The 27,139-nt window shown below is 35.0% G+C and overlaps 1 protein-coding gene across 2 annotated transcripts in view; it reads left to right on the top strand.

The window, feature by feature from the left end:
• CNKSR2 (connector enhancer of kinase suppressor of Ras 2) overlaps nt 1-27,139 on the top strand; it is a 298,808-nt gene that overhangs the window by 52,469 nt on the left and 219,200 nt on the right. For both annotated transcript variants that reach the window (XM_049766782.1, XM_049766781.1), the window contains exons 2-3: nt 4,821-4,984; nt 15,999-16,201. In XM_049766782.1, the coding sequence (XP_049622739.1) occupies nt 4,821-4,984; nt 15,999-16,201 (367 nt within the window). The remainder of the gene's footprint in view (nt 1-4,820; nt 4,985-15,998; nt 16,202-27,139) is intronic.

The following is a 27,139-nucleotide window of genomic DNA, read 5'->3' as shown; positions in this document are numbered from 1 at the left end:
TCAGGGACTGAACCTGGGGCCTCACCAGTGCAAGCCAAGTGCTCTTCAACTGAGCTACATTCACATCCCAGAAAGGGAGAATTTTTTTCTTAGCAAGCTAGACGGTCAGCGGAAATTCATGCAGAGGTTTGTGCTATGATAAAGTATAAGCATTTTGATTATTGGTTTAGGAGCCTACATTAAATATGTAGAATATAAAGAGCATTAGTAGAGGCCCAAGATTGAAATAAGCCAAGATTAGATGTGCCTCTAAAAATAAAGTTAATAAAGGAGTTTTGCCCCTTTTTTTGGGGGGGGGTATAGTGAAGCAGTACACAGGAGCTAGTGGGTCTGTGCTCAGTGCTTACTCAGGCTAGTGCTCCGGAGATTATATGCAGTGCTAGGAATTGAACTGGGGTGCAAGCAAAGCAACTACTTTACCATCATTAATATCTCTGGCCAGAATTTTGTTTTTTGAGTGCCATGGGTAGTCATCAATTCTTCCTCCATCCCACATAAAAGCAAGTCCATCTAGCCCTCATGCAAAAAGGGAATCAATCTCATTTCTAAAGCAATTCTTGGCATTGCTTCACACAATAATATTTTTTCCAAATTAACTTATTTATTAGTGATTTGTTTATTTATTATACTGCTAGGGATCTAACCTAGAGTTTCATACGTGTAGGTTATATGCTCTCCTGTGATCTGCATTCCTAGCTTCTTACATTGTTACTTTCTCATACCTATATATAACCTCCTAAAGTGCTTATTTCTTAGTAAAATTTGAAAGTAGCAAATTTTCCTGACCAAACAGTTAGTTGACTTACTGTGGCAAAATATGTGTTGTAACACCAAATACACTATTTCAACCATAAAAACTTTAAAAATTTTTTCCAAACCTGGTAATTATCCTGAGTATTTAGGGGACCATGCAGTGCTAGGGATTAAATCCAGGGTTCCCTTTCATATAAACCATACATTCAGTACCTATGTACAATGTATTTTTAAAAAGAGAGTTTGGATCTTAAACATTATTTTCTTGTTTAATTTAAAAATTCTTTTAATATCACAGATGCATTTTACTCAATATTTCTTTTTCTATAATTGACTTTATAGAATTATATGTGTGCTTGGGAGATCTTTCAAATGTCATGTAACTATTTCATGGCTTTTAGAATTTTTAGATATCTATGTTTATGTTCTTTCTTTTCTACATATGGCAGAAAAACACGTCTTCGTAATAATTTCAAACCTCTTTTGACGTTTCGAAGTTTGGACACTAATGTATAGTTTGATGAGTTTTTATGTGTACAGAAGGTATTTATTCTTGTTTAATTTAAAAATTCTTTTAATATCACAGATGCATTTTACTCAATATTTCTTTTTCTATAATTGACTTTATAGAATTATATGTGTGCTTGGGAGATCTTTCAAATGTCATGTAACTATTTCATGGCTTTTAGAATTTTTAGATATCTATGTTTATGTTCTTTCTTTTCTACATATGGCAGAAAAACACGTCTTCGTAATAATTTCAAACCTCTTTTGACGTTTCGAAGTTTGGACACTAATGTATAGTTTGATGAGTTTTTATGTGTACAGAAGGTATTTATTCTTTTTTAAATTAATATCTTTATTTAAGCACCAGAACTACAAACATCTTTGTAGTTGGGTTTGGTATATAAAATGATACCCCCTTCACCAGTACAATATTCCGACCACCAATGCCCCCTCATTTCCTTTCTCCTGCTCCCCTTGCCTGTATTAGCAACAGGCATTCTATTTCTCTCACTCATTACCATTGTCATGATAGTTATCAGTGTAGTTATTTCTCTAACTGCACTCACCTCTCTTTTTAGTAAGCTTGATACTGTGGGCCAGACCTTATGTAACATTTTCATGATAAAAATTTTAAGGATTAGGAATACAGACATGAAAGAAAGAATTACAAAATAAAGGGGGTATCGTAGCATGAGGACCAAGAGCTGAGGAGGATATTTGTTGTCAGTCTAGATCTGTATTTCTTAACCATTTTCTCACATTGGCCCCTTTCTGATCTTTTTTCCATCCTGCCACTTAATTTCTAGTTTCTCACTATAGCCCCAGGTTGATGTGATTCCCACATGTATCCCTCTTGCTAGGATATTGCAGGAGCCAATACTCATATGATTCTTGGGAAGATTGCTGCTCTAGGGGAAGGCAAGATCCAGATCAGGAATACTATACAAAATACTATACAAAAGAGTTCAGATTTTATTGTTTTAAATATGAATGCAGAAACATTAAAAACTTGGAAGCTAGAGAATAACATCAGAATTTTTTTATTAAATATATTTTTATTTAAATAATATGATCATATTTGGGTTACAGTCATAACCAGAACACCCCCCTTTACCAGTGCAATATTACCCCCTCCCCCTTTCCCATCCCCTACCTGTATTCGAGACAGGCATTCTACTACAGTTGTTTGTTTTTAAGTTCAGTAAGTTGTATTTTTTTCCTTAAAGGATAAGAGTAAAAAATATAGCAAAGGTGTGATAGTGGCAATCGCCAATGTTTGCATAGGTCCAGAATAATGGAGAAAATGGAAAAAAAATCCTTGACCTGATTACAAAAAGGCCTCACCCCAGAAGTTTATTGGCATAAGACAGACTCTGGGTTCCAGGCATACCAGTCTATCCAACTCCAGTCATTCTCAAGGTCCCGGTTAAGCTTTTTCACACTTGAGCTATAGTTGGTATCAGACTTTTATATTTAAAGACTCTGGATTCTGTGCATTTCTTTCGTCAATGTCGGGCTGTACATCAGAATTTTTATGTTGATGATGGTGAATTAGAGGTAATAACTAACAGTAGAAAAGTCAAAACTTCTGTAGTACAGATGAGAGATTTATGACTAAATTTAGGAACATGGTGGAGAATTAGAAGAAAGGATATATGCAAAAGTTATTTCAGAAGACCAAATATTATGACACGGATGTTAGTTGACTGAAGTGTAATAAGCAAGGTAGGCAAATCTAAGATAACACAAATATATTGGCCTTTATTTTGGAATAGATAGCAATGCTTGTTATTGAGACAGTGGATACAACAATGAATTTTCTTTGTTTTTCCTCCACTTTCTTTGGAGGAGAAAGTGATTACTATTGTAGACATGTTGAGATACATATACATGTCTGGCATTCATGAAGAAATTCTGAAATGGAAATAAAGGAAAGTTAGAATGCCTGTCTCATATACAGGAAAGGGTTGGGATGGAGGGAGAGGGCATTGGTGGTGGGAATGTTGCACTAGTGAAGGCGGGTGTTCTGTTTATGACTGAAACCCAACTACAATCATGCTTGTACTCATCATGCTTAAATAAAGATTTTATTAAAAAAAGGAAAGTTAGAGCAAGACTTAAAATTTCTTTCACTCATAACTCCTTTATCATTTAAGAAAAGTTTATGAGACTCTGGCTATATAGAATAGTTATATAAATAACGAATTTATTGATAATAAATTATTAAGAAACAAAACAAAAGTCAGACAAAAGTCTTATAGCCCATCTGTCTTAAAAAGTGACAGGTTAGAGAATATTTGAAGATGCAGACATGTACAATATTGTTTAGTTAGAGTGATGCCAGAGATCCAAAAAGGGTTATTTATTCTAGCCCAGCAGTATTATTTTAGGGCACTTGGAAGAACTTTTATGAAATTGTACTGAGAAAGAATGGTCTTTAAAAAGCAGGAGGAGAAGGAGAGAGGAATGCATATTATTGCGAAGAACGAAAAGATACAGAGGTGACCTACAGAGTAACTCAAGTTATTTTACAAACTTTGAGAATATGTTGCGAACATATGTGACCTGGTATTAGACCCTCTTTGGAAACAGGCATATTTTAGAACCTGACTCCTGTTCATTCTCATTGGGTACATAATCCCCTTTTTATAAGATTTTGTTCTCTTTGCATTTCTATTCTAATCTTACTGTGATTTATCTATTTGCTTATTTCTGCTTTGTCATCATTTCAGTCTTAGCCCATTATCACCTGTCCTCTCTCTTTTTGTTAAATTTAAGTACTTTTAATTGTTTGCTGATTACCTCATTACCTTAGCATTTCTTACTTAAAAACTTGGAGAGAAATAAATTTGTTGGTGAAGTTCCTTATTAAGATCAGGCTATTTCAAATGTGACTAAAACGTACCCAATCTTTCTATCGGCCAGACTCTTGGAATTGCCTCGAGTAATCTTAAAACTGTTTCAAATCTGCTTTTCAAACTTTTGGATATGGGTAAAATCATCAAAAATCATCTCATCTCCTCACTCCTAGCAGGGACTGGGGCATCTTATGTAGAGCCAGGGATTGAGCCCAGGGCAGCCCTGTGCTAGGGAAGTGTGTTATTTACTATACGGTATTTCTGGCTTTTTAAGTTTTAAATTCATGACAGTGTTTTAGTAGCAGAAAATGGGATTTGGTGGTATAAGAACATTAGCCCTTGACAGGAAGGCTAGGTCTCCCTTTGCAGTAGTGTTGAGGAAGAAAGAAAGAGTGGGATGTGGATAAATTTGGAAGTAGAAAAACCTGCCAATTAGTAGATTTCTGAATTAAGCAACCAAGAATGCTACTGAACAGAGTGGTAGTTGCTGATGAAATTTAATAGAACCTAACAATAAAGGATATAATGAAGTAATTATTGGCCCCAAATTGCAGTCCATGTTGATAAAAAGGACTTTCTAGAATGGAAATGGAATTGACTTTTGACTTGATGGAAGTTAATACTGGCTTTGTTTTATTTATTTATTTTTTTGGTTTGGTTCAACATTGTTTCAATTCTGGTCTTCCATATTTTTCTTATTAGGTCTTGATGACTGTTTGCAGCAGTATATTAAGAATTTTGAGAGGGAGAAGATCAGTGGAGACCAGCTGCTACGCATTACACATCAGGAACTGGAAGATTTGGGGGTGAGCCGCATAGGTCATCAGGAACTGATATTGGAAGCAGTTGACCTTCTCTGTGCATTGGTAAGGACATATAAACTGGTGGAATTGAAAAGTTTACCTTTTTAAGTGTATGTTGAGCCAATTTAACATTAAATTTATTATTTTTATTTCTTTATAAACAACTTAAATGAACATTGAACAAAAATCCCTAATTCTCCACAGCTAGATAGAAAATTCAGTGAATCTGGAATTGAAGCAAGTCAAATGACAAATGAAACATGTTTATAACTCATCTTGTGATACTATATATTTTAGTGACTTATAAAAGTTAAGTTAAAGTTCTTAAAGGGAAGTTTTACAACAGTGTTTTGGATATATAATTACTAATATTAATTTTTGACTTTGTTCTCTTAAAGTTTTTAATTAGTATAACATTATAGTAAATAATTTTATTTTTGAAAAGAATTCTTTAAATAATAAAATAATTGTTTTATACACCCAATGAAAATTGAATATTTTTCAGTGGTCCTCAAACTATGGCCCGCGGGCCACATATTGTATTTGTATCTGTTTTGTTTCTTCATTGCAAAATAAGATATATGCAGTGTGCATAAGAATTCGTTCATAAGTTTTTTTTTTACTATAGTCAGACCTTCCAATGGTCTGAGGGACAGTGAACTGACCCCCTGTTTAAAAAGTTTGAGGACCCCTGTGATGTGGTTACTTTTATATATTAAATGATCATGCCTAATTACATAAGAGAAACCAGTGTGAAAATAATCCTTCTGCAAGATTCTGCTGGTGCACTAGGTATTCTGAGAGCAGCACAGATTTTCCCTATGTTAAGTAAAATCACCCTAAATTGATTTGCTATAAATTTTAAATTTTGAGAAAACAAGATTACAGTAAGTTTTATCATAATACTGTTGGATTTCAATTTGACTCAGTAATTCACTAACACTTATGGACTAGCTTAAAGTTATTTAACATGGAGGAAGTAACAACTATCTCTTTCTTGGTGGTGGTGGTGGTGGTGCAAAAGCAAATGAAATGGTCTTTCTATAGTGCCCTTTGCGAGTTAGTGCCTAGACACAATAAGATTTCAATGAATAATATTATAAAGATATGAAGGTGAATGTAATATGAGTAGCTAATTAAACATAATTCAATAATTAACTTTTACAGCACTGTATGTTTCAGATGTATAATCTCGTCTCTGCTCTTTAAAGAAGCTTGGGGCTGCGTGTTGTAAAGATAATCACTCATGATACTAGAGCATGATTACAAAAATAAAAATATGAACAAAGTAGTATAGGGATACAAAATATCAAATTATCAGATTTAGGACAAGGAGGTCAGTCCCAAACACTACAGTGAAATAAAACAGAACACATCTGATAAGATATTGCCAAAAAAAAAAAAAAGAAACCACACCAAAAAACAGAAACTGCCAGCTTTGACTAAGAAAATGGCTTTATTTTTTTAAAATAATATCTTATTTTGGGGGCCACACCCGTTTGACTCTCAGGGGTTACTCCTGGCTAAGCGCTCAGAAATTGCACCTGGCTTGGGGGGACCATATGGGACATCGAGAGATGGAACTGCAGTCTTTCCTTGGCTAGTGCTTGCAAGGCACCTCTAGCTTGCAAGGCACCTCTAGCACCACCTCACCGGCCCCAAGCACCATGTTTTCAAACATGTTTGTAGTTGTGCTTCAGTGAATTACACCCCCTTCACTAGTATACCTTTTCCACAAACAATGCCCCTCATCTCCCTTCTCCCCATCCCCTGCCTGTCTTCGAGATAGGCATTCTATTTTTCTCACTGGTTAAAATTGTTGTGATAGTTTTCAGTGTAGTTATTTCTCTAACTGCACTCACCACTTTGTGGTAAGCTTCATATTGTGGGCTAGTTGTTCCAGCGCTCATCTCTATTGTCTCTGTGTATTATTCAACAACCCAGTGGATGTAGATAGATAGAGAGAAGGGCATTATAAGCAAATGAAAAACATGCTCAACCACACGTTATAATATGTATGATGTTTTTTAAAACGAGGAAGCTTTTTTAGATGATAAAATAGTACTAACAGACAGAAAAATGGGCTTTAAAAACAGGTCAAGATTGTAGAGAGCCTTACATGATTAATTTACAAAAATGACTTTTATTTCATTGCTTTGGCATTGGAGTAAGCAATGCTTATTACAAATAGTTACCCTTGGGCCTGAAGAGATAGCATGGGGGTAAGGCATTTGCCTTGCATGCACAAGGACAGTGGTTCAAATCCTGACATCCCATATTGTCCTCTGAGCCTGCCAGGAGTGATTTCTGAATGTAGAGCCAGGAGTAACCCCTGTGCACTGCCAGGTGTGACCCCTCCAAAAAACCAAAAGCAAACAAACATACAAAAAAAAGAACAAATAGGTACCCTTATAGTAAAAACAATGGAATATCATAAGGTTAAAGCAGGGTGCTCAAACTCAATTTACCTGGGGGCCGCAGGTAGCAAAGTCGGGGTGATCCTTGAGTGCAAAGTCAGTAGTAAGCCTTGAACATTGGGGAGTGTGACCCAAACAACTAAAACAAAACAAAACAAAAAAAGATTCCTCTTGGTCAGGGCCACAAAATGTTGTCTGGAGGGCCACAAATGGCCTGTGGGCCATGAGTTTGAGACCCCTTGGTTAAAAGATTTATGGAAGAACAAGTATAATGAAATTAAGAGAGGTCTTAATAATGTATTTTAGCAATGATTAGGATTTCAACTGAGAAATAGAGGTATGTTGAATTTTATCAGTGAGATAAAGGAAAGAATTCAGAGAGATCAGTTTTTATAGCTACAGAAATAGAAAATATGCATTTTTAATAATGAAGATAGGTTACAACAGCATAAACTGAAGTTTGAATTTGTTGAGTTGTGATACCTCTGAGTTATCCAGAAAGGGATACTCATCAGACTGCCAACCATAAGGGTTTGATTTAAGAAGTAGAGGAAAATAAGATTTTTTTATCCAAGTCTGGCATTGTCTGTCTGTCCCTGCTACACTGCAGGCGAGGCAGGAGGCACAAGGGTGCAAAGTGTCTGTTGTCTGTAGTGGACAGAGGACAGGTGAATGCGGGGCCAGAGGACAAGAGGAGTCAAGGCCTAGAAGCTGCATAGAACTGCTCTTTGGGGGAACACAACTATCAAAGGCATGTAAATAATATGTTCTGTGTGTGCCACACAAGCACATTCTGTATTTACCATAGTAGTGCATTCTGGATGTGACACACAAGTGCATTCTGCATGTGATACATGAGCACATTAGTTTTCCAGCACATGTGTGGAATGAGTGTGCTGAGAAGTGCCTACAAGAAGTCACTCTTTTTTTGGGAACCTCTCTCCATGTCTATGTACCCTCACATTCTCCTAGAATGTAATGCTTTGATAGTAGGAAAGAAGGAAGGGAGTAAAAAGGAAGAAAGGAGAGAAAGAAGGAGGGAGGGAGTGTAGGAGGGAGGAAGAGAAGGAGGGGAGAAGGGAAAGAGATAAGAAGGAAGGAAGAAGGAAAGGAAGAAAGGAAGGTGGGAGGGAGGGAGGAAGGAGGAAGGAAGGAAGGAAAAAAGGAAGGAAAAAAAGAGGAAGGAAGGAAGGAAGGAAGGAAGGAAGGAAGGAAGGAAGGAAGGAAGGAAGGAAGGAAGGAAGGAAGGAAGGAAGGAAGGAAGGAAGGAGAAAGTAAGATTTGGGATTCTCTAGGGAATAAGATTAAATTCAAAGATATATAGAGACTACCAAAGAAGAGCCTGGAGAATATAAAAAATAAGAGGTTCATTTCAGCATCCATGGAACCAAGAAGTGCATAATAATGAAAAGAGCACAAAGACAGTTATGAAAGAGTTATCACCAAAGCAGTGGTGGAACACTATTATTTTCATTGAAGAATATCAATAATGACATCAAATCACTAAATCTGTATAGGATAAACATGGGAAAACTTTATTGAATGTAATTTACAAGAAGAGTAAATTCGAAACTGTTGTGATTGTACAGTCCTATCCTCTTACAACTGTCAGTCTGAGTTGTTCTTTCCTCAGAAACAATCTTTAATCTCTCACCTTAGCCTGATCTAAAGTTACCTGTCTGCTGTGATTCACCCTCTTAACCTTTTATCCTTGTATCTCATTGTGTAATTATTATTTAGGTGTGTACTCACAAACTTTAACATGTTTCTTCTGTGAGCAGGAAGCTTTTTTGGTAAAGTGATCATGCTTATTGAACACACAGTGTGTAGCATAAATGCCTGGCAATAGTGAACTTCTGAAGAAATGTTTTCTGAAAGTGGTAGTGAGATACTTGATAGATTAAGATCTGACTTCCTGTTTGTATGATAAGACAACGAAGTTTAGATCAGAGCTTGCACTTATATTTTATCCTTTCTTTGAATCCAACAAAAGGATAAGAGATAGTATGTGGTTAGGAATGCACAGTTCTTTTATTCTTTTATAATACTGATCTACACACCCAAATCAATTGGCCATAAAGAAGAAATAGAAGTGATTGAAGAGAGCCATATGTCCTTACAATCTCCATTTTCCTTTTTTTATGGCAGTAATAGTTGTTTGTGTGTCATAACTTGGAGTACAGAGTGTATGTTTCATACGCAAGACTCCACATAAGTAACCCACTAATGATCTTGTCTCACACAATGCCATGTTAAAGAAAGAAGTTTGTGTGATTGTACTGTTAATTACAGATAATTGTCTAAAGTTGAGGCATTTGAAGTTTGGCATTCTGAAAAAGATATGTCAACCAGGGGCCGGCGAGGTGGCGCTAGAGGTAAGGTGTCTGCCTTGCAAGCACTAGCCAAGGAAGGACCACGGTTCGATTCCCCAGCGTCCCATATGGTCCCCCCAAGCCAGGGGCAATTTCTGAGCGCTTAGCCAGGAGTAACCCCTGAGCATCAAATGGGTGTAGTCCGAAAAAACAAAAACAAAAACAAAAACAAAAAAAAAAGATATGTCAACCTAAAGTTACTTCAAATTATGGAATCAAAATTAGAAACCCTAAACCATATTGAAACTTGACCCATGGAGCTATAATCAACCTCTTCACATGCTGAATATTAAGTCCTCTATAGTTTTTTATTAAAGCATTGTGGTCCTGCTGCATCACTTTCTTGGGAAAAATCAAAAGATAAAGTTGTTTCTTTCTGTGTGTATTAGGCAGTACTTTGGCTAAATTTTTCAGAGGCCAAAATATTAAACTTTCGTTTCACTATTTCCCAATGCCTATTAAGTAGCAAGGCAGAAGTATAGATAAACTTTTAGTTTATGAAGTAGATTTTCCAGAAAATATAAGGCAAGTTTCTGAGCAATTAATTGAGTGACTTCTGCATGCAATTACAAAATAAGGAGATAATATACTTCACAAGAAAGGTGAAACCATAATGGGAAAAGGTAACCAGATCTTCTCTTTTTGAAACTGTATGTGTCTGGTGTCCCTTTTTTTTCTTGAATGTACTGTATTTATGTCTTCTTAATTATATATTCAAACTCAAAATTACTGCCCCATAGAATACAAAGATGAAAATGTACTTGTATGCTATTTCTAGTCCACTCAAAAAGACAACAGTGATTAAAATATAATAAAGATTTAAAGAAAATCTCAGAGGGATCAGAAGGACATGATGAACACTATAAAGAGATCCAAGTTATGTAGATAGAATTTACATTAGAATTTGTAGGATGAGTATCTATGTAGTAAGAATATCATGTGCAAAGAAAGAATAATGAAAATATAGCATGTTCTGAGAAAAATTATAATATTGGTTTCATTCCCAGCATAGGAAGTAATGAGAAGATAACTTATACGTTATGTTATATACTTCTGTTTTGATTCTCCAAAATACTTACTGCCCAGTACTTAATACATAGAGGAAGTTAAATTAGTATTTTCTTACTGGATGAAATTGTTTCTCTCCAGAGAACTATAATTTTTCTATATTCTAAAAACACTTTCACATGTAGTTTTCTTCCTTATATATAAAGACTTAAAAATACCTAAATCTTTTGTGTCTTTTGATCTATGGACTATTTTCATCTGCCTTTTCTAAAAATTAGTCCTGATGGGTAATATGGACTAATTTTATGGCAACCGATTAAAGGTTATTCAATTACTTGTTCACTCATTCAACACACATTAAGTTCTAATGACTTTGTTGGTAGCAAGTTATGCTAGAAAGAAACTATTATTTAATGGTGTATTAATCGTCTCAGTCTTTTAACACTATAAAATGTGTGCTTAAATAGCACAGTATATTAACTGAAATAGTAAAGCTTGATAATGTATAATTTAATGCAAAGCTCTTAGTTTATGGCACAACAGTTTACTTTATGTTGGGAAGTGTAAGTGAATTGTTCGTGACAGGATAAAAGTAGTTTTATTTCCTCCATCATGAACTTTTCACATAATAGACATTTTAAATGAAAATTGTGATGCATACTCTTCTGGGATATGTTTCTTTGAGACATACTTCCTTACTGTATTCAGCTCGAAATTATTTATTTTATTTTATTTTTGGTTTTTGGGTCACACTCGGCAGCACTCAGGGGTTACTCCTGGCTTTATGCTCAGAAATTGATCCTGGCAGGCTCAGGGATACCGGGATTTGAACCACCGACCTTTGCATGCAAGGCAAACACTTTACCTCCATGCTATCTCTTCAGCCCCTCAAACATTATTTCTAACTTCATGAAAACATCCTTCTATTTATAAAAACAAAGTATTATAAACCTAAATATCTACTATATGATGTATTTGAATTAAGAGCTCTGAATAGAATAACATTGTCATTATAAATATATGATGCCAGTATTGAATATTTTCAGTTTTAGTTAAGTGCTTAATGAGAATTTGCCACTAAATCCAACTTAATCTGAAATGTTAAATGTGTTTCTTGTTGCTCTCATATTTTTGGTGTGTGTAATGGAAAGATAATAGTATGGATTTAGCAGCAATTCCTTAAGACTAGATTCAATTAGCCCAAAGTCAGAACTGGTTCCTTGGCAGACTTGTTATTGACCAAGTAAATGGCCAGGTAGAGCAAAGAAAATAGCTACGTATATTTCATGCCCCACTGTTGTTTTCTTGATGTAGTTCTCTCTATTCCGAAATTAATGCCCTACTTTCTTGTCTTAATTGCATACCATTAAAAAAAAAACAACGATTGTAATGAATTGAAAATGCATTTTGTTTTAGGATAGGGCCTACAGCCATTTGTTTCCATGGGCTTACTTATGATAGTGCTAAGGTTAAGGGCTTTGTGTAGTGCCTGGATCAAACCCAGATTTGCCATAGCAAGGCAAGTACACTCTGCTGTCCTACCTTTCTGGCCCCTCAAAACTTGAATTTTGAAAGCTGATGCAATAATTTTCATCTCCATACCTCTGATCATAACAAAGATTTGCCTCATTTATTTTAAATGGTAAGTAAAGGACTGTGATTTACTGCTGAAAAAAAAAACCATCCACTTTAGTGTTAGCGAGCAGATATCTGTGTTGGCAGTAATTAAGTTTTAGCTACTTAGAACTGAGAATCGTAATGATAAAAATTAACTTGAGTGATCAATTAATCCACCCCATTTGTGAGAAGAGTACAATTTAGATTGTTATATGTAGATGAGCCTCTAAATGACTTTATATGCTTCTAGAATTTTTTTAAAATGCTTTTGATCAGTCTAGCTGTATCTGTTGTATAAGTGTTTACTTCTCTATTTTATTATCTATACTATATATAATATATATTATATATATAAATATTTGGACTGTCTTTGCCACTGAATTCTTCTGCCATCCTTTTCACCTTTGCTCCATATAGAATATTTTTATTTTGTAAGAGAAATTTAGTGTGAGAAATTGAACGTAGGCATCACACATGCTGGGAAGGTGCTCTATTGGTGAGCTATATCCCTGACACCCAGGACATATTTTAGTGGATTTCATATAAGAAGTCATTTTCGTTTCGGTTGTTGGGTCATACCTGGTGGTGCTCAGGGTTACTCCTGGCTCTGTGTTCAGAAGTTATTCCTGTTAGGTACAGGGTACCATATGGGATGCTGGGCCATATGGGATGAGTCTGCTACATACAAGGCAAATGTCCTACCCAATATGCTATCACTCTGACCCCTGTATAAGGAGTCTTTAGAATAATCTCTCAAGTTCTGCTTAGAGTCTTTCTATCCCCAGAGCCTTTCTATTGATTTTGGGCCACACTTGGAAGTTCCCAGACATTACTCCTGGCTCTGTGCTCAAATATCACTTTTGGTGGTGGTCAGAGGATTAGGGATTGCATCTGGTTGCCTATGTATAAAGCAAGCATCCAGCCCACATCATCTCCTGCCATTAATTATTGAATTTTTCAATTAAAGTTCAAGGATCCAAAGTATTTTTACTTTGAATTCATATGTTTTAAAACTGCTTTTAAATTATTTTGTCTTTTCTAATAAAATAATACTAAGATATATAGAAAAATAACTTAACTGAATATTAATGTAACAGAGTCTACTCAAGAAGAGCTAGTGGGATCTGGGCACTTGAGTCCTATCTCATTGGTGCTGTGCTTTGTGGTACAGGTGTGACTTGATTGCTCAGCACTGAGCTGAGGCTAAACATAAGAGAGATGTAATCTCCAACTTGGGCCATATCTGTGGCCTCTAAATTGTCTTGTATGGGAACAAATGACCAAGGAAGGGGTGTGTTGCTGGCAAGATTAAAGATAAGTTGTTTGCAAACCAACATGTCCTTATTAAGATCATTAAGACACAAAAGCAGACACTGTTGTACTTTAGAGAAAATAACATGGGAGAAAACTTCTGAAAATAGATTCAAACACTTTACCAGTAGTATTATATTTAGTATAATTATAAATACTCTCATCTAGTCATTAAATAATAGCTTTTTGAAACATGCAACGGGATTTTTCTCTTTATTATAGTGACCAGATAGATGAATATCACAACCTATGCCTAGATGTAGTAAAATTAAATAGTATTTTTGTGTGTGCATGTCATTTTTTTAAACTTAAGAGAATATTGCAATTCAAATTACACTGATTATTTCATTACACTGTATTTTTATAAAATATCTGTGGCCCCAAAAATGATTTTTTATAAATAAAGATGAAAATTCATATCCCAATACTCAGACTTTTATCAATAGTGAGTCTTCAGTAACAATCCACATTATATGAATTGGTATTTAATGATTATAGTTCCAAATCCTTTTTTAGTTCCTTTCCTGGTTCAAGTTCTCTCTGAAATTCTCAGAAAAAAAGTAAACAAGCATGCCATATAAAATAGGTACCCATTGATTGTTGATATAGAGCTAAGTTCATTGTCCCATTTGTTTTGCCATTGTTTTGTCTTTTATTTTGCATCATTTGTTATTCGAAGTCTCTTTGAACAGGAATGGAGCATTGATAATAAGGATTTGTAGAGGTGCCTCCTCACAGGTGGCCCCAGTGACCTTTTGAACTGTACTACTGGGCTATAAGAAAGATTAAATCATGCAATTTGTGGATCTGTGGATGAATCTGGAGTGTACCATGCTGAGTGAAGTTAGTCAGAAGAAGAGGGACAGGGGAGAAGATAACACTGGGATGTGGTGGAGGAACCTCACACTGGTGGAGGATGTGTGTGTTGTCAGAATGCCTGAAACCCTCCCAGCATCAATACTGTAAATCACTGTGAACAATGATAGAATAATAGAATAATGATTGAATCAGAGAACTGCTCTGAATTTGGTATGTTCTTAGTTCCTTGATAAAACAATTTTTTCTAGCACCTCTTTTTTTCTTACATTGTACAGGGAGAATCAAATTTAAAAATTGTTTGTATACCAGATAGTACCTAGAATTCTTTGAGTTCTTAGAATTTCTTTAAGGAGAAATACTTTCACTTTTATTTGTGACAGTAATATACATGATGCCATATAATTTAATCAAGGTCCAATATTTCCTTAGGCTTACTAGCCTTTCTAAAGAGGTATTTTACAACTCAATTAACTTTTAAAATTTAATTGTAACTTACAAAGTGTTCCCCTCAAGTTTACTTTAAATCCTTTCCAATATACTTATATTAAGTATAATTCTTTTGTTGTTTTTGGGGGGGCACACCCAGCAACACTCAGGCGTTACTCCTGGCAGAAATCACTCCTGGCAGGCTCAGGGGACGATATGGGATGCTAGGGATAGAACCTGGGTTGGCTGCATACAAGGCAAATGCCTTACACACTGTGCTAACACTTCAGCCCATAAGCATGGTTTTTAAAAGTTATAAATATTTTTGTACAACCTTCTGCTACAATAATTTGGAGGTAAAATATTTAGCAGGAAATAATAAACATTTTCAGAAACAGAGAAGTGGAATGAGGCCAAAAAAAAAGAAGAAAATATACTTTAAAAGGTTATGATTTTTAAAATATTTTCACATTTGCTTGTGAACTAATGCAGCCATAATAAAATTAAAACTCAGTGTAGTTCCAGAATTTATATTATGAAAAGGGGAAAGTGTTTTGGTTCTCCTGCGGAAGCATAGTTTTTGCTCATACAAAATTATAATAGAAATTTCTTATGGGAGTCATTACAGGGGACATTAAAAAAGGACAGTTTGCATACAAACTATTTCTTTTTTTTACTTTTATTGTTGAAATTTGCTTATTTTGTTAATATAGGATAGAAACTTTTTCTATTTGCACATTCATTATTATGCATAGCTAATAGGTACTCAAAAGCAATCATGCTGATTTTCACCAGTAAATGAATAGAGATTTTTACATCAAAAGCAAATACCTTTATGAATCTTATCATTTTTATGTCTTGGATAGCAGACTACATATATTTGCCAGTCCATATTAGTTCTTAACACAATTTTTAAAAATAATTCATTTGTCTTCCATTTCCCCCAAGTCTTCATGTGACTGTATGTTTCTAGTGCAGGAATTTTATTTTTTTCATTTAGAATTCTTAGCAATATTCCCATTGCTTGTAAATAGTAAGTATGTTGATGAATATGATAATGAATAAATGAAATTCTAAAATTAAGTATATTTTGTTTCTTTAATCTAGAATTATGGCTTGGAAACAGAAAACCTAAAGACCCTTTCTCACAAGTTAAATGCATCTGCCAAAAACCTACAGAATTTTATAACTGGAAGGAGGAGGAGTGGTCATTATGATGGGAGAACCAGCCGAAAATTGCCTAATGATTTTCTGACTTCAGTTGTGGATCTGATTGGAGCAGCCAAGAGTCTTCTTGCCTGGCTGGACAGGTAAAATGTTCCACTTTTCAAATAAATAATCAGCTAGCATGAGGAATTTTATTTCATAGGCAATCTGTTTTTTCCTTTATATTATTTAAACATCGTGATTACAAACATAAGTGTAGTTGGGTTTCAGTTACAAAGAACAATATGTTTTTTTTTGGGGGGGCCACACCCGTTTGATGCTCAGGGGCTACTCCTGGCTAAGCGCTCAGAAATTGCCGCTGGCTTGGGGGGACCATATGGGATGCTGGGGAATCGAACCATGGCCCTTCCTTGGCTAGCACTTGCAAGGCAGACACCTTACCTTTAGCGCCACCTCGCCAGCCCCGAACAATCTGTTTTTAATATAAAACTATTTTAGACTTTCTTGTGAAATTTTTGGAAAGGTAAAGGAATATCAAATAAGATGATGTATACCATCATAGGTAGATATCATCTGATATTTGTTTTTTATGAACATTAAGTAGAAACAATAAATGATCAGACTTAAACACCAAATCCAAAGCCAAGGACAACAGAATCGATACCCAATCTACAACAAGCTAGACACAGAGGGAACCACTTGTACTAGCAGCCCAGGGGGTAAAGAAGGGGAATGTGGGATGCATGCTGGGAACAGGGGTGGAAGAAGGACAAAATTGGTAGTGGGAATGCCCCTGAGTCAATGTCACTATGTACCTATTTGGGACATTCATGGTGGGAATGTTGCACCGATGAAGGGGGATGTTCTTTACATGGCTGAAACCCAACTGAAATCATATTTGTAATCAAGGTGTTTAAATAAAGATATTAATATAAAAATATTACTGTGAAGGATTTGTAATCCACTTTGGTCAAAATAAAAATTATTATCAAAAATAAATAAGAAGTGAAGAAAGCACAAAGTCCTGAATACCACTGCATGTGACCTAAGTTCACCCAAAATATCTAATAAAATGTTTATCTTCAAAAATGTTTATCTTCAAAAATATTATACCTATATATGAAATCATTAATTATTCTCTGTTAATTGTAAGAAATCTCTTGATATGTGAAGTCATATTTGGATGTCATAGCAATATTTAGAGTACTGGTTTAGATCTTTATTTATTCATTATCCTAATTGATTTCCAGAAAAGACAATTGATGTATAGTGATTTGGGAGTAGTTCAAAATATGTGTGGTAAACTTCTGGATATATTAATATGGTACTCCTAGGAGAATTTGAGAATGGATTTTTCTTACTGTCTTTCATAACCCTTTATAGCCCTCTAAGTTACTGTATACTTTACTCAGTTTTATTTTTGCTATATATTCTTTGATATACTTTTTAAGTGAGCAGAGATTTTCTGTTTTGTTTAGTGATGCCATACTTTTATAGAATACTTCCTATGAGTAATGTTTTCAATAAATCTTTTTGAATGAGTGAGGATGAATAATGAGCTCTGTGAACCATCACCAATTGAAGATTTTATAGAAGGAAATCACTTTATAGGAGAAAATATAAAGAAGACATAATCAGGGAGGTAGGAGAGAAATAGTTGAAAGGAATTTTTAGTTTTAGTTTTTTTGGGGTTTACAGATTTCAGTCTTGTATTTTTTTATTTTCTTATGTTGTAATTAACAGGTAACATTTTCTGAGTTTAAGGTCTTTTACATGATATTTTGATATGCTGAGTTAAATTGCAAAATGGTGACCACAGTGAAGTCAGTTATATAATCACCTTACATTCTAGCCTTTTTAAATCTGTGGCCAGAACCTTTAAAACTTGTGTAAAGAACTTTGGAGAAAAGAAAATGGAGAGCACAGTCGAAGGCTTAGGTAGGGCAAAGACTGAAGGCTGAGTTAGATGGGAAAGCAGGAAAGAGTTGGCTTCCACTGCAGTGGACTGCTTTTGAATAATAGGTAAAAGAGAACTATCTTTGGAGAAATTTTTATGCAGGCTAATAGTTATCTTCCCATTTTATAGTTTTTAATCTTTAGTGGTGTTGGAAAGAAGAAAGGCACATAAGAGTACTTACGTTTCAGAATTTGACTTTCTTCCTTCTCTACGAACATGAAATTGGCTAAAATCATTTCAGAAAGTCCACAGTTGATTTAAATGTGATAGGATTTTGTCTGTAACTGTGCAAAATTAAATATTTAAGGTTTTTGTTTCCCTGACAGCTAGTCCAGAGGTTTACTGGATATTATGATGTATGTATTTGTCATATTTATTCCTTTTAAAGAAAAGTAGTTTCCAAGGTAGCCGCAAGAATATATAAGTAAGTAGCCCACTTAATGTTCTTGACTCATTGTGCCCTCCAACTACACTGGGAGCAAAATATATTGATCACTGCTGGAAAATGCAAACAAACTATATTCTCCATGACCACCATTACTGTGAGTCCCTGCAATGGTGCAACCTGAACTATTAGAAAAGTGCAGAGGTGAGAAAGCATTGAGTTTCAAATTTGCCTCTGTCCTTGAGTAACCTAGAACTTTTAACATTTGTTTTTATTTTCTTTCAGGCCTAAGAATTCTAAGCCTGCAGAATTTGAATTTTTCTTTCTTTTTTATTAAATTACTGTGACTTACAAAGTTATAGTTATTCATGGCTGAGTTTTAGACATACAGTTTTCTAACACAAAACCATTCATCACTGTCCACTTCCTTCCAACAGTGACCCTAGTTTCCCTCTAGTCTGCCTCTGTGGCAGGCACTTTCTCCCTTCTTTTACTTCCTGTTCCTCACTATGGTTCACAATACTGTTGTTGATGGTGTATCATGCATATCACTTTGCCTCCATTTAGCACTATACCCATCAGTGCAAAATAGTGAGATGATCAGTTCCTTTCACTATTGTCATATAGTTCCCTTCCCTGGCCTTTTGCCACTCCCTCCCCTGATAAGTGTCAAGTATCTTACTGAAGACTACTTCTCTTTTTTTAAATATCTTTACTTAAGCACTGTGATGACAAGCATGTTTGTAGTTTGGTTTTAGTAATAAAAAACAAAAACAAGCCAAAAACATCCCCCTTCACCAGTGCTGCAACTTTCCCATCACCAATGCCCTCCATCTCCCTCCCCCCCATTCCTTGCCTGTGTTCAAGACAGACATTCTAATTCTCTCTCTAGAATTGTCATGGTAGTTGTCAATGTACTTATTTCTCCAACTGAACTCACCACTCTTTGAGGTAAGCTTCATATACTAAGTTGGACCTTTCAGCCCTTAACTGTCTTGTCTCTGGGTATTATTAAAATAGTGTCTTTTAGTTTTCTTAAAAACTATAGATGAGAGGCCAGAGTGGTGGCACAGGCAGTAGGACATTTGCCTTTCACACACTAACCTAGGTTGGACTATGGTTCAATCCCCAGCATCTCTTATGGTCCCCAAGCCATGAACGATTTCTGAGCACATAACCAGGAGTTACCCTTGAGCGTCACCGGGAGTGCCCCCCCCAAAATATACATAGATTAGTGAGACTATTCTGTGTCTATATCTCTCCCTCTGACTTATTTCTCTCAGCATAAGAGTTTTCATGTCCATCCATCTATAGGAAAATTTTGTGACTTCATTTTTCTGATGGCTGCATAGTATTCCATTGTGTATATGTATTACAGTTTCTTTAGCCACTCATTTGTTGTTGGGCATCTGGGTTGTTTCCAGATTCTGGCTATTTTAAATAGTGCTTCTATGAATATAGGTGTGAGTATGGCATTTTTGTATTGCGTTTTTGTGTTCCTAAGGTATACCCTAGGAGTGGTATATCTGGTTCATATGGGAGCTTAATTTCCAGTTTTTTGAGGAATCTTGTTTTCCATAAAGGCTGGACTAGAAGGCATTCCCACTAGCAGTGAATGAGAGTTTCTTTCTCCTCACATCCCTGCCATCATTGATTATTCTTATTCTTTGTGATGTGTGCTAGTCTCTGAGGTATGAGATGTACCTCATTGTTTTCATTTGCATCTCCCTGATGATTAGTGATGTGGAGCATTTTTCCATGTATCTTTAGGCCATTTGTATTTCTTCTTTGAGGAAGTGTCTGTTCATTTCTTCTCCCCATTTTTGATGAGGTTAGATGCTTTTTCTTGTTAAGTTCTGTCAGTACATTGTATATCTTAGATATTATCCCCTTATCTGATGGGTATTGGGTGAACTGTTTCTCCCATTCTGTGGGTGGCTTTTGTACCCTAGTCACTATTTCCTTTGAGGTGCAGAAGCTTCTCAGCTCAATTAATCTGTGATCAAGGGGCAATACATGAAAATGGAGCAAGGAAAGCCTCTCCAATATATGGTGCTGGGAAAACTGGTCAGCCATATTCAATAAAGCGAACTCGAACCTCCATCTAACACCATGAACAAAGATCAAATCCAAATGGATTAAAGACCTTGATATCAGACTCAAAACCACAAGGTATATAGAACAACATATACGTAAAACGCTCCATGACATTGAGACTAAAGGCATCTTCAAGGAGGAAACAGCACTCTCCATGTGGAAGCGGAGATAAATAGATGGGTCTATATTAAGCTGAAAACTACTTCTCATACTCTTCGTTTTTATTGCCTTTGAGCATTTGTTTTTCCTCAGTTATTTATATATGCATATGAGAGAGATCTGTCTAACTTTCTCTGACTAACTTTGCTCATCATGTTACTCTCCAAACCTGTAGTAGTACTAGAAGACGTAGTAGTAGAAGTAGTAGACATAGTAGACATAGTAGTAGTAGTAGCAGCAGCAGCAGCAGCAGCAGCAATAGCAGCAGCAGCAACACAGCAGCAACAACAAATTGCAGGACTTCATCTTTTGTAGTATTCCATTGTGTATATGTAACGTAGTTTCTTTATTCAATCATTTGCCCTTGCGTAAATGGTTTAATTTTAGGTTTTGTCTATTGTGAATAGTGTGGCAGATGCAATGAACATATAGAGGTACAAATATTTTTTCTATATTGTGTTTTTGAGCTGTTGGGGTGCATTTTAAGAAGAAAGTTTTCTTGGTTGTATTGATGATTAATTCCAGGTGTTATTCGTTTTTTGAGTAGTGTCTATATCACTCTACATAAAGATTGGATCAGTTGACATTCCCAGCAACCATTAATGAAAGTCTCTTTTTCTCTGCATCCACACCAACACTCATTATTGTTCTTTTTGATATATGACAGTTCTTGAGGTGATATCGCATAGTTTTACTTTGTATTTTTCTGATAATTAGTGATAAAGAGCAGTTTTATATGACTTTTGTCCATTTGTGTTTCTTCTTTGAAGAAGTTTCTTTTCATCTCTTCTCCCCATTTTCTGATGGGGTTGGATTTTTTTCTTAAAGTTATCTTCTGACTCAATATTCTGTAACTTGTTGCTTTTATTCACCAATGCCATATGTGTAATGTATCTATTTCCCTTTTATAATATATACAGAATAAATACCAACAAAACTGATAGTGACAAGTAAAATCATAATCTAAGTCCCTAGTTATTCTCTAAATTTATTATTTTTGTTAGCTTCATTTTAAGTTTTAAAACAGAACTAATTGCTTTTAGTTTCTTTAAGTTAAGAATATTTTGTTTTTCCTTTATGCTTACAGTTTAAGAATTTATAGCCTAAGTAATTAGTCATTAAAATCCCATATAATTTCATTTACCAAAAATTCTTATGATTTAATTTTATGTGCAGACGTGGAGTATTTGAAATGACTGTTGCAATTATTTATTGCCAAACACCGAATCTTTAATCTTAATTTATTTCTTTGCTGTGCAGTACTTATTTAGCTGAAGAATACACAGTTAAATCTGCTTATTTGTATGCAATATTGGTAGCTTAATTTCTTGTTTAAAAAAGTGATAAAATTTATGACATTAAATTTTTTGTATGTTACTAAAGACTTAAAAGCACAAAACTAACTTATTTATTTATTTTGTGTCACATAAAGAGGAGAAAAGTAAAAGAAAGAATGCATACAAAATTTAAGTATTTCTAACTTACTGAAATAGGTGCCTTCCATTTATCAAGTCATTGAATTCTCAAACAGTTATTATCCTCATTTTTACATGAGACATTAAGTAACTTTCCTGAAGTAATTCATCTAAGATGAAATTATAATTTGAATCTATTTTTACCTTACGCCAAAGCCTTTGTTTCTCCTTTATCATGTTCCTTTGTCATTCTACATCTTCTTTTGAAAACTGAATAATTCTAAGGCATTTGAGAAAGTGAGTGTTAAGAATGCAGTATATATGAAGAGATCTATCTACACTTTGATATTTCTCCTAAAATACTAAACAAGTCTACCTTTCTTCTGTTTTTGATCTTTATATTTCAACTTTTTATGACATTTTAATTCTATAAAGTTTAGTTTGCATTCTATTTCGAAGACAACGATGAGGTGTTTTTAATATCATTCATACTTTTTTAATGTTTAAGGCTTAATAAAATGCTAGAGGAAAGAATATGTGTGGAGTTTATTCAAATATGCTTTTCTTGAATAAATCCTTACATTCTTGAATATGATCTAATGTTAGCAGAGTTTCTATTCTCCCATTTAAATTATTGACTTGAATGAAACAGCAGATTTTTCCAGATGAAAGTCTTCTGAGCTGAATCACAGTTGGTAGCTTTACTGTTTGTTTTCAGTTCATGGTTTACTTGTCTATTTTTAACCTACTTCCTGTTGTTTTTTCACACCTTGTCTTTCTTACAGTCTTATGTGGCTTTGCCAAATCAATTTATTCTTGAAGGTTAACAGATCACAGTTGTGTCATATACAATATCATTAAAATTATTCAGATTTTAATTTATAACATATTCATTTGATGAAATGAACATGCATAGTTTCTTTAATGCTTACTTTTACTTATTTGTATAATTATTTAAAGAAAATCCATCACATAGTTGACATAACTGATCATAATATACTTGTTTCAAGATGACAAAAGCAAAATTATTAAAAATGGAAAATAGAAAGAAAAGCTAAAAAATGGAAGAGAAAGGAATGAAGAAAAAAGTTCAGTAGCAAGTATATTTGTGAAAATTATTGTATCAGCAATGAACTCATTAAAGCAATAACAGAAGGTTTAGTAAGCTCTTTTTTTAAGGATAAAAGTTAAAGAAATAAAGTAAAAAAGTATGTGAGTGGCAATTGTTTGCATAGGCCCAGCAAAATATGGGAAAAATATAAAGGAAAAGCTTTGGCCTAAATACAGAGAGACCTTACCCCTGGAGTATTCTGGCATAAGACCAACTCTAGTCTCCAGGCATACTCCGTTGTCCCTGAACCATTACCTGTGGTTCCAGTAAAAGTTTTTCACACAATCTCTGTTGTTGGTGTCAAGTTTCTGTAGAGATCCTGGTTTCTGTGCATATCCTATATTTAAGTCAAAATGATGTGGAGCATTCTCTGGTTTCACTTCACCATTAGAGGGCAATGCACAGAGCCCTCCCCTGAAAGCAGGTTGTTGCTGTTGCTAAGTCCTCTGGGTGTTAAAAGGACCTTCTTTGGTGTAAGTTGATGCCAGGGCAGTGGTAGGGTCTTTCCTGGTAGAGGCTTGCTTCCTGGTGATGTTATAGACAACTGTGGTTGTTGCCATAGACGGTATCCATGATTCAGGTATGAATGGACAATGCCCGTTCTTTTGAGGCCTAAGCCAAGTCATTATGACAATGTTCAGGGTGTAAGGCCTCACTGCATTACAAAATTTGTGTGTTTCTATTTCTATTAGATAAGAACTTGTTTGCATGTGTAATATTTCCCATTTTAATGTGCCTATGCAAATAAAGAAACAATACCACAGGTATTATTGGTGCATATGGGGGCAAAGGGAACAAGTCCAACAATCCCCGTAATTTTGTTCTAAGATGAACTCTGAACAGAGAGACTTTTCTACCAGAAATCCTTAGTGAACAGATCACAAAAAAATGCGGAAAATTGTCCTTAGCATTACTTTTTAATTAAATATTTCTGATTATTTCTAAACTACTTTTCAAGTCAACCCTATTTTGAAGGGGATCATAGAGAATTTTTTTTCATATCATTAAGAATCATTGGAGGGAGGGAACAAAAGAATCCTCAATATTTAATATTTAATTTTTGAAAGTATAATATATAAATATTAGGGTTCCATAGAAATAAGTATTTTCTTTGAAAAAGAAATTTTTGACATCTTTAATCTTATCTAAATAATAATTGAATTAATTTTTTCTTCCAAGCTATGAAACAATAGAACAAAAACTAAACCAGGGGGAAAATACAGAACAAAGAGAACCCTCTGAAACACTTTGAGATAATGTGGCTCATTACAGTTTGGACCAGGGGTCTCAAATTCAATTTACCTGGGGGCCACAGGTGGCAAAGTCGGGATGATCCTTGAGTGCAAAGTCAGTAGTAAGCCTTGAACATTGGGGGGTGTGACCCAAACTACTAAAACAAAACAAAACAAAAAAAGATTCCTCTAGGGCAGGGCCACAAAATGTTGACCGGAGGGCCACAAAAGGCCTGCGGGCCACGAGTTTGAGACCCCTGGTTTGGACTATTTTTCCTTGTGTACTCCCAGTCTCACTTGGCCTCTTTGTAGAAAAAAGTAGTGATGTTAACATTGATAGCATTTACTGGCTACCCCCAGGTTCAGCAATGCCAAATGATAAGTAGTAAGGCCTTCAAGACATTATTTCTTAGTTGTTTTAAAATGTTTTTTTTATTAGTTTTTATTTGTTTATGATTTTGAACTGTTAAATGAAATGCTGAAAGAGGGAGAAAGAGGGAGAGGAGAGAGAGAATTCTGGACCCGGAGACAGGCTGGGGAGATAAATGGGAGGAGAACCAGGGACATTGGTGGTGGGAAAAGTGCACTGGTGAAGAGTGATTCAAATTCTATAACTGAAACTCATGTATGAACAATTTTGTAATAATGGTGCTTAAATAAACATTAAGAAAAGAATATTTGCAAAAGTCAATAAAAGAATAAAAAAAGACAAATCTTTGTTTATTTGGGGTCCACATTGAGCTGTGCTAAGGATTTACTCCAGGCTCTGAGTTCAGAGTCCACTCCTGGTAGAGCCTACAGGGAGCCATTTGAGGTGCTGGAGATTAAACCTGTGCTGAATATGTGCAACACAAACATGTTGCCCACTGTACTCTCTCTCCAGCCCCAATAATAATTCTTTAAGAATAATTTTTTAAAGGCCAAAACCTTTGCACTAGAGTGAAAGTAAAGCATTAATCTATACATTTAATAATTTAAGAAGATAGCTGCTAACTTTTAAGATTCAAATACATACACCCTATAATAGCCAATTCTTGATGAACCAAGGATTGTTTCTAGTGTCAGAATTATTTCCTGTTATGAATTTAATTTCCTTTATTTTGACTGACCGTTTTCTTTTTGTATGTAGTCTGAAATCTCCAGGTTAGATATTCTATATAATGTCTTTAGACTTAAAACCAAATTGTTCTCTTAAGTTTTTTTAGATTATTGTGTTCAATTATAATATAAACATGGATTTCTTTTCAGTTTTTGCCTTGGGGCTACCCACAGCTGTCCTCAGGTCTAACTCCTGGCTCTGTGCTCAGGAATCACTCTAGCACGAATCCAGGGAATATGCGTGGTACCAGGGATTGAACTAAGGTTATCTCATACAAGGCAAGGCAAGTGCCTTACCCTTCTGTGCTCAGGAATCACTCTAGCACGAATCCAGGGAATATGTGTGGTACCAGGGATTGAACTCAGGTTATCTCATACAAGGCAAGGCAAGTGCCTTACCCTCTGAACCACACAGCCATTTTTGAACTCAAATTATTTTTAATTGAATGATCATCCTTGGCCACCCTCAAAGATTAGAGCCTTGTCTGTAGGTCTTCTTTAAATTATATGGATATATAACTGAAATTGTCATACCAAATATTCCTATAGTTGGTTAAGAATGGTTTAAGTGGGGCCGGAGAGATAGCATGAAGGTAGTGTGTTTGCCTTGCATGCAGAAGGATGATGGTTCAAATCCCATATGGTCCTCCAAGCCTGCCAGGAGTGATTTCTGAGCAAAGAGCCAGGAGTAACTTCTGAGCACTGCTGGATTTGACCAAAAAATAAGTATGGTTTAAGTATAACTTTATATGATTTCTCGTTAGGCAAATTCAATACATGATAAAATTGCTCGTGATATTGTCCATTCATTTGTTTTCAGCTGTATGCAATATTCCCTTCCATTCTCTTCATTGTTATTATTATAATGTCAGAGTATCAATCATGCACTTGTCTGTTAGTGCAAACTCCCTAGTGATTGTACACACTTTGTTACCATGCCAATTCCAGTGGTAATCCTTCTGCATGGCATTCAGTGCAGTTCACAGCCTGACATGGGACAACCCCTGTCTTGAATTCTTGGCCTCCCTCCTGCAAGGCAGAACTAGATCTAGGAACCTCGTATGTTTAGATTCTTCTTGTAGAGGTTTATCTCCTTGAAATTTGAATGACAGGAAAGGGATAAATAAGCTTTAGTGTTCAGTTGGCTAATATTCAGGTATTTAATAGTTTTTGCCTTTTGTGTATTTTGATGTTTAAATTGAGAATTATGCTGTAATTACATCTCTAATTTTTAATAGTTCCAAAGATGTAATGTAGGTGTCTAAGCACATAAAGCAAAAACTGATAAGGCTAAGAGAAAATACAAATAAAATGAAAACTGATAGTTAAATACTTCACCTCCAGTCTTGAATGTTTATAAGACTAATAGACAGAAATATAGTGAGGATTAGTAGGGTTGAATACCATTACCAAGATATAATTGTCATTTTAGGAATGTTTCACCCAGTATCAGATTACCTTTTTATTTATTTTCTATTTTCACCAGGATAGACTATATCTGCAACATGAACAAGCTTCAGCATTTCAAGTAAATTGCTGAAAGTAGTTCTTTTTTGCCTGCCTATTTTGACCTCACAAAAACCTGATTGGCTTTCACAGAGGGAAAATAAGTAATGGAAAACTAAAG

The sequence above is a fragment of the Suncus etruscus genome, chromosome X (genome assembly GCF_024139225.1).
Source record: "Suncus etruscus isolate mSunEtr1 chromosome X, mSunEtr1.pri.cur, whole genome shotgun sequence".
Classification (NCBI taxonomy): Eukaryota; Metazoa; Chordata; class Mammalia; order Eulipotyphla; family Soricidae; genus Suncus; species Suncus etruscus.
This window is presented reverse-complemented; position numbering and strand designations above follow the sequence as displayed.